This window comes from Chelonoidis abingdonii, chromosome 3 (assembly GCF_003597395.2).
Source record: "Chelonoidis abingdonii isolate Lonesome George chromosome 3, CheloAbing_2.0, whole genome shotgun sequence".
NCBI classification, from domain to species: Eukaryota; Metazoa; Chordata; order Testudines; family Testudinidae; genus Chelonoidis; species Chelonoidis abingdonii.
Genome location: NC_133771.1, coordinates 125984664 through 125993122, shown reverse-complemented (window position 1 = coordinate 125993122; position 8459 = coordinate 125984664). Strand labels below are relative to the sequence as shown.

At 48.3% G+C, this 8459-nt stretch overlaps 1 protein-coding gene across 1 annotated transcript; it reads right to left on the bottom strand.

Annotated features, from left to right (window-relative positions):
• On the bottom strand, positions 1-3748 carry MRPL18 (mitochondrial ribosomal protein L18). Its single transcript, XM_032772633.2, has 4 exons — positions 3605-3748; positions 2010-2193; positions 566-800; positions 1-207 (listed from the first exon to the last, which is right to left on the bottom strand). The coding sequence occupies exons 1-4, from the start codon at positions 3669-3671 to the stop codon at positions 136-138; spliced, it is 558 nt and encodes a 185-aa protein (XP_032628524.1). The 5' UTR covers positions 3672-3748; the 3' UTR covers positions 1-135.
• Between the last annotated feature and the right edge of the window lie 4711 nt (positions 3749-8459).

Sequence of the window (8459 nt, the reverse complement as noted above, 5' to 3'; positions counted from 1 at the left end):
TCAGCATCACTTATTTATTATAATAAGATGCTATGCTCCACACTGTCCCAGCTCTGGGCCTGAATTACTACTTTGCCCACTCCTGTATAAGAGCAGGACAGTCCTTTATAAGAAATTTCGCCCACCAGCTTCATCTTATTGATAGATTCTTCGAGGCTCACCCACGACAACACCACCATCTGTCACAGCCTTTTGAAATCGTTGGATCTGGTTTTAAAGAAGGGAAACAGCTGTAAAATATGAAGGTTTAAAGTAGTCTTCATCCCTCCTATCATCCCCCAACCAATTAAATCTGCCAGTACTGGAATAACAGGGGTCCTACAAATTAGTGTTGAGATGCAAAGCCATAGAGGCCCCCTGAACTTCAACAACAGAAGAAGGTGTTGCTTGTCAGAGATAAGATGCTCTGGTAGGATGTCCACATGGCTCTGAGCTGAAAGAAGAGGGGACTGTGTAGTTCTTTCTTGTTTAAGGTACATTGCTTGAGCCACCTGAGGATCACTTTAGTGTTCAAGAGCAGTAAAATTTGTGTAAAGAAATCAAGTGCAAGGAGACGGATGCTTACCGAGTCACAGTGATATTCCCACGGGATAACAGCTTTAAAGGTTACAAAGTTGATTCCTGCTTCCAGACAGCGTTGTGCCACCACACGCCCAATATTTTCACATGCCGCCACTCCCTTGGGACTGTACAGATGTCTCTTTATGGCCCACTCACGGGTGGAGGCTGAGACAACGACATTCCCACTGCAATGCTCAACAAAGGCCTCCACATAGTGCTGTGTCCGCTCAAGTCGTAGTCTGGATGAGGGGAAAAATAAGTACCAAGGAACATGAAAGCTAATCACAGAACAACAAATCACTGCTCAAGAACTCCATTTAATTATTTGTTATTTTAGACTGTGTCACACTGAAAGAAAGACAGCTTCAGTATTCTGCAGCAAGGGAGATGTAGGTTAGATAGGAGAAAAAGCTTTTTAACTATAAGGATAGCTAAACTCCAGAATAGGCTTCCAAGAGAGTTTGTGAAATCCCCATCATTGGCAGCTTTTAAGAACAGGTTAGACAAACACCTGCCAGGGATAATTTAGGTTTACTTGGTGCTGCCTCTGTACAGGGGACTGGACTTGATGACCTCTTGAGGCCAGCCTTACATTTCTACAATTATTTGTTTACAACTCTGAAAACAAAACTTTTAGAAAAAAAGCTAAAAGTTGATAAGTTACAATATATGTGACTATGGCATCATTTCTAAATTTTAAAACAAGGAAAATAGTCAAGGACATCATAAATTTTGTGTTTTTCACTTATCGAGTAGAAAGAAAAGCACTACAACAACGTTAACATTGACTCATGGATTTTTAAAAGTAATTGTTATCTAAATATTGTCTTTTACGGGACACTATTAGGGGAAATATCAGGTGCCACGATTCTGAACCTTTTTTTTTTTTTGGCATACCAGAGCCCAGAAGCAAAAGACACTCTGAAGAGGTAACTAGAACTCTAAGTAAAACTTCTGAAACACGTTTTAAGACTGCAAACGTTATTGCTTGTTCAAAAGTTTGCAAGTTTTTTTTTATTTTCACTGATTTATTCTTATTTGTAAGTATTTTTTGTTCACTGATGTATTCAGACTTTTATAAGGGCTATTCAGAAAACAAGATATTTCTCTGGAATTAAAAGCTCGTTTACAACTTTTTTATTTCGTTTGGAATCAACAGCAGAGAATTCTAACTTGCTACTATTTCTATTTATTGCTACACTAAAACACTGTGGCCTGTAGTCTCAGGAGTGATTAGTGATTTTGCTTGCCCAACCCGAACATCTTTAAGGGCCCCAATTTTCAGATGGGAAGTGCTCAGCACTTTAAAGTGTATCATCTTCTGAATGGAGTGAAATCTTCAGCTGAATCTAAGTAAAAATATTGTAGTGTGGGAGTTATGACTTTAAGGTTACAATCTAGATGTATTTTGTTAAGCCTGCACTATTGTTAACAGATTTCTGACTCACCTATGCCAATACTCTCTCTTGGGCCACGTTGTTTCCCAGCCCCGTTCCTTCCTTGCTAGTGCCAGCTGCTCCAAGTTACGAGGATTTCGGTTGATGAAATCTGGGGCAACAACCTCATTTTCCTTCGTGTCCACTTCACCCTCAGCGGTTCTGAAGCTGGCTACAGCAGATATGAAACGAAGCCCTTGGGGGAAAAATCAGGAAAAGAAGAAAGAACTAGAATATACACAGAATACATAGATTGAGTCTACAAAGACTGAAATGTAGAATTCGTGAGCTGAAGATTTTGAGTGAAAATCTTAGCGGAACTGAACAGTTTTCCACAATATGTGGGCTGAGTCATAAGTTGAATGCAGAAGGCATACTACATTTCCACTTACGGTCTGCAAAAGTGAGTTGACAGTTTTTTCATGCCTATAACCCAAATGCATAAATGACAGAAAGATTATCTAACAATTAAAAAATTATTCTTAACAAAACTAAGTAATTACCCAGACAACTGCCTGACTAACTGAATAAAGACGTCCTAGACACCTTTGCCAACGTAGTTGAAATCTGATTTGCAATATTGATTTCTAGCTGGACAGCTGTATGTGCAGATTGCGAATGTCAAAAATTGATAATTTCATGATGCAGAAAAACTTCTAATAGAAACTGATCATTGTTTATAATGAATAGTGCCCTCCATTTTGAAGGGTCCAGTAAGGTTTGCATACATAGATCACTTCATTATCCATTCATATTCAAGCTGCTCTGGCGTGAAGTAACTGTTTAACAGTGCACAGCTGTGTAACAATGTTGGGCAGAAACCAAAAGTTGGAGTATTCAGAAGAGGGATACAAGCAGCATTTAGGTATGCCAATGCTACCAGTGTTAACATTCCTTCTTATCAAAATGTGCCACTGGGATCTTCAGTAACCACATATGGGAAACACTTTGGCATTCAGATACCACAGTAAGAATCTAGGAAAAGCTTCCCTATGTAGGCAAATTATACTATTATGACCCATTACAGGGTGTCTTGCTCCTTCTTCTGAAGCATTTAGTTCAGGGGGGCATCAAAAACACAACAAATAACTAGATTAACAGTTAAGTCTGTGTATGATGATTCTTATATTCCTATAATACCGAGGTACCAAAGGCAGCACCTACCGGAACAGAGTATTCCCAATACTTTCCTGGAGCACTAGGTTCGCCCTAACCCAGAGGAAAGCTTGCCACCAACAGACCTTCCTAAAGCACCCGTCTTTTCGTGAAAGGCTCCCTGACAACGCGCCGTCCCAGGCCAGAGCTGACCGGCCTGAACCCGGGTGGGCTCACTAAGCATGGGGCACGACCAGAGCAAGAAGCTCAGTCCCTAGAACAAACGCCTCGCGCCCACCCTCCAGAGGTCGCCCCGGGAAACCTCCCGTCCGCCTGGCAGCCCAGAGCGGGTTACCGGGACTAGCGCGTTGAGTGTCGGCAACACTTTATTTCGTTGCTCGCCCATGGCCCTGGCGCGCTGGCACCCGAGGCCCGGCCAGCCCCGCGCGGGCGTTGCATCGCGGGGGTGCCGGGGCGGGTGAGGGCAATCGCGAGGAGCGGCGGGAAATCACCTTTTCCGGCTCCCTGGCGTTTCCCGGCCGCGGCACCCAGCAGCAGCCCCCGGCTCCTCAGCGCCATCGTGGCCGGGCAGAAGTCGCGGTGAAACGTCCCCCCGCCCCGCTCACGGCCGCCTGGGAGCCGCCATCTTTGCTGAACCGACTGGCTCGGCTGCTCCGGAAGCAGACAACTAACTTCCGCCTCACAGTGCCAGCCGCCGCCATGGCAACCACCCGTCCACAGCGGGGGGCGGAGCTAAGCGGGGTCAGGCGGCCCCGGCGAGACGCGGGCTCGTTATGTGCACGGCGGCGGCGGCGGCGGGGCGGGTTCTTCCGAGCTCGCTGTGCCACCTATAACCCCCGTGCTCAGCGGCGTTCCCGTCCTGGGATCCGGGAACGGTTTTAGCCTTTGTAGTCTCTCAAGGGAGGCGGATGGTAAAGGACAAGCGCCTGCCTCGGATTGCTGTGGCTCACACCCTTATCCCCCCCCGGGCCAGAAATAAACTAACAGTTTAATGACTCTGATTAATGTAACTGCTATAGGGGGAAAAGGGGAGAGGGGGAAAAGGGACGGCTTAGCTAGAGGTAAAGTATAAAAAAGGTAACCTGCTTGTATTAACTCGTGCTGGATTTGAGGCAGGTCAAGTCTCCCAGCACCACTTTGAGATCTCAAATAAACCTTGCTGATTTCTCCCACTCGGTGTGTTTATTGGCGCTGAAGCACTCCGGGCACGGACTACCACTGTTGTTCGCCTCAGCAGTCTATCTGCCCACAACAGTTTTGGCATCCCTGGGTGGGCTTGAGGCTAAAATCTGCCTTGCCCGGACCCCTCTCGGCGGCCGACGTATCGCAGCGACGACCGATGCCCAGCGCGCACCGGTGACTTCATCGGGGGCCTCGACGAAGACGCGGTTTGGTCGACCCCAGAGGGCACAACGGTGCAACACGCTCTGAAAGTGGAGAAACAGCTGTGGGCGACGGTGCAGAACCGGACCCTTGGATAAGGGCAGGCGACGGTGCAGAACCGGTCCCTCTGATAAGGTAGGAACAATCCAGTTGTCTGGATTTTTTTGCTTGTTGGTATCTGGGGACGCCCAGTGTCACCCTAGGATATGGGGCAGGGACAGAGTACAGGCAGGGCACGGTGTACACCGTTAGAATGCATTCTAGCCAATTGGGAAGTGTTTGGATCAGATCCACTAATTAAAAGCAAACTAAAAAGATTCTGTACAGTAGACTGGCCTCTTTATCTACTGGAAGGTCAGGAGAAATGGCCTCCGGAAGGATCACTTAATTACAGCACGATCCTTCAGTTATCTCTGTTTTGTCAGCGTACGGGTAAATGGAATGAACTTATGTATGCACAGATGTTTAGGTTGTTAAGAGAGAGATCAGATCTTTTGCAAAAGTGTAATCTGACTCCGGCAGGTCCAGAAGCTGTTACTGGTATTCCGCAGAACTCCCCTCCGATTGTAATGACAGATCCGGTGTCCCCTTCGGCTGTTACACCCCCACCGTATAATGAGAAGGTGCCTAGAGCCCCAGAGAGTGACCCCCCGGTAGGATTCTATCAGTTGGTCACAAGTACCAGGAAAGCATGCATGGCAGATGAAGATAATGACCAGGCTACTATCCTGCAAGTTTATAACCATGTCCCTTTTAACCCTGTGGAACTGGCAGCCTTTAAAACACAGGCTGGGGAATTTTCAACAAACCCAAACCGGTTTATCTCAGTTTTTGAGGGGTGCCTGGCTAGTCACAAGCCTGACTGGAATGACTGTGAAATCCTTCTAAGAACCCTGTTGTCTGAGGTGGAGCGAAATCAGGTTATATCTAAGGCAAGGGAGGAAGCACAGCGGAGACATGAGCGGGACCCAGCTGCCCCCCTTCCTGATGCGGCGGTCCCACGGGCTGATCCTAGGTGGGACCCTAATGACCCCCCGCAGTTCACCCTCCTCTCTTCCTATAAGGAATTGCTTTTACATGGTCTCCGGCACTCAGTGGTTAGACACAATAACTGGGCTAAGCCCTATGAAATTGTGCAAGAACCAAAGGAAAGTCCGGTTGCCTTTTTGCAGCGTATTCGGGATACAATCAGGCAACATACTAATGCAAACCCCGATGATCAGGCAACTGAGGCAATTATTAAGGGCATTTTTACTAGCCGTGCAGCCCCTGATATTAAAAGGAAGTTACAGAAAAAGGAGGACTTAATGGGCATGACCATGGCACAAATTCTGGAAACTGCAAATAAGACTTACAGCCTTAGAGAGGCAGAAAAGGAAAAGAGACAAGTAAAAATGATGGTTGCAGCAGTACAGGCTGGTGGCAAGAAAAGGTTTCAGGAAGGTGGCAGGGGCAAGGGAATGAGAGGCCGTGGGCGTGGACGCCCTGGTTCGCAGGAACGGCGTCTGGGTCGCAACCAGTGTGCTATATGCCGAAAGGAGGGACACTGGAAAAATGAGTGCCCCGAAAGGGAAGGTACCCCTATGATGGCAGCAGAAAATCAAGACTAGGGGTGTCAGGGGAGACGGACCATCCTGCCCCCGGAACCCCGAGTAAAAATGCGGGTGGGAAACTCAGAAATAGACTTTCTAATAGACTCTGGAGCAGCACGAACTGCTGTAAACCAACCCCTTCAGCTGCCAGTGGCAGATTCTCTCACAGTAATGGGTGCTACAGGAAAAGGAGCTAAGTGTCCAGTGTATGCCCCAGCGGAATGCGCCTTGGGAAACAGAACTATATCTCACAAGCTGGTCTACCTCCCTGATTGCCCAACACCCCTGCTAGGACGGGATCTGCTTTGTCACTTAGGAGCCACCCTGCATTTTACCCAAGATGAAATCACCCTCACCTTACCTCCCGAGAATGCCTGGGTAATGGCTCTTGCAGTTAAGCCATCAGCTATGCAAGCCCCAGAGTGGAGCCAGTGGGAGGACCGGGTGTACCCCCTCGTTTGGGTATCAGGGGTCCCGGGAAAGGCCACCCATCAAACCCCCATTGAGGTTCAGCTCCTGCCAGGAAAGGGTCCGGTGCGAATCAAGCAGTATCCAATCAAGAGGGAAGCCAGAGAGGGTCTGCAGGGAACAATAGACCGATTTCTACAGTGTGGTGTGCTCCGAGAATGTCAGTCAGCCTGGAACACCCCCATCCTGCCTGTGCAGAAGCCTGATGGCACGTACCGGTTAGTGCAAGACCTGAGGGCAGTAAATGAACGAGTTAAAACTCTGCACCCTCTGGTCCCGAACCCCTATACATTGTTGGCTTCTGTGGGGGGACAGTCCACCCATTTTTCAGTTCTTGATTTAAAGGTCACTTTCTTCACAATTCCAGTTGATACTGCATCTCAGGAGACTTTCTCCTTCGAATGGGAGGACAGAAAAAGGGTTAAAAAGCAGCTTTGCTGGACAGTGCTAGCCCAGGGGTTTAAAAACTCCCCCACCCTTTTCGGTCAGGCCCTGGCTAAAGATTTGGAGGAGTGGAACAATGAGGACCAAGTTCTCCTCTTGCAATATGTGGATGACCTGTTAATTGCTGCTGTGGGTCTCACCCCGTGCCTTAAAGCAACTGTGAGCCTTTTGAACTTTGTTGGACTCCGGGGATATCGGGTTGCAAAAAGTAAAGCTCAAATTGCTCTCACAGAAGTGCAGTACTTAGGATTTCACCTAAGGCAGGGAGAGCGTCAGCTTTCACACGAAAAAAAGGAAGCTATCTGTCAAGTGCCTGTCCCACACAATCGTAAACGGCTCAGGGCGTTTCTGGGAATGGCAGGCTTCTGCAGAATATGGATCCCTGAATTCGGACTGTGGGCGAAACCACTGTAAGTGTGTTAAGGGAGCAGATCACGACCCCTTTAACTGGTCCCCAGAAGCTGACAGGGAATTGAAAATTCTAAAGAGGAAACTGATGGAGGCCCCAGCCCTGGGTCTGCCAGATCTCTCCAAACCGTTTCAGCTGTATGTGCATGAGAGGAAAGGGGTGGCTCTGGGAGTGCTTACTCAGTTGCTAGGCACCTGGAAATGTCCTGTGGCTTACTTTTTCAAACAACTGGATCAGGTTGCCAAGGGGTGGCCGGCATGTTTACAGGCGGTAGCTGCAACTGCTCTAGTACCTGAGGAAGCTGAAAAGCTAACTTTGGGAGGGACTGTGAAAGTGTACACGCCGCACATGGTGCAATCCCTGCTGGATGCTAAGGGTGGTCTCTGGCTCACACAGGCTCGAGTGGCTCGGTATCAGGCTAAGCTTCTGGAAAATCCTGAAGTCACTCTGCAGGCTTGCCCCTCCCTTAACCCAGCCACCCTGTTGCCAGAAACAGAGGAGCAGGAACATGACTGTTTAGATGTCATAGATGCCCAATACTCCAGCCGCCCAGACTTAAAAGATCAGCCACTCCCAAATGCAGATTATGAGTGGTATACCGATGGCAGTAGCGCTGTTACAAACGGACAAAGAGGGCAGGCTATGCTGTTGTAACTCTCCATGAGACGGTGGAAGCAGAGAGTTTTCCTGTCGGGACATCAGCCCAGCTGGCTGAGTTAGTAGCCTTAACCCACGCGCTTGAACTGTCAAAAGGAAAAAGAGTTAACATCTTTACTGATTCCAGATATGCTTTTGGAGTGCTGCACGCTCATGCAGGTCTGTGGAAGCAGAGGGGAATGCTGACAGCCCAAGGATCTCCGGTGAAGCATGGGACGCAGATTCTCCGGCTTCTAGAAGCAGTGCAGCTCTCCTCGGCGGTAGCAGTGATACACTGCAAGGCTCATCAAAAAGAAGACCATGATGTCAACAAAGGCAATGCCAGAGTGGATAGGGAAACCAAGCGAGCTGCTACCCTGGAACCACTGGAAACTGAGGATGCCCAGATGCATG

Coding starts and splice junctions, on each gene's coding strand:
- MRPL18 (XM_032772633.2), bottom strand. CDS start 3,671: ATGGCGCTGAGGAGCCGGGGGCTGCTGCTGGGTGCCGCGGCCGGGAAA. Junction 2,194..3,604: donor ACGCCAGGGAGCCGGAAAAG/GTGATTTCCCGC, acceptor TTTTCCCCCAAG/GGCTTCGTTTCATATCTGCT. Junction 208..565: donor GGGAATATCACTGTGACTCG/GTAAGCATCCGT, acceptor CTTTAAAACCAG/ATCCAACGATTTCAAAAGGC.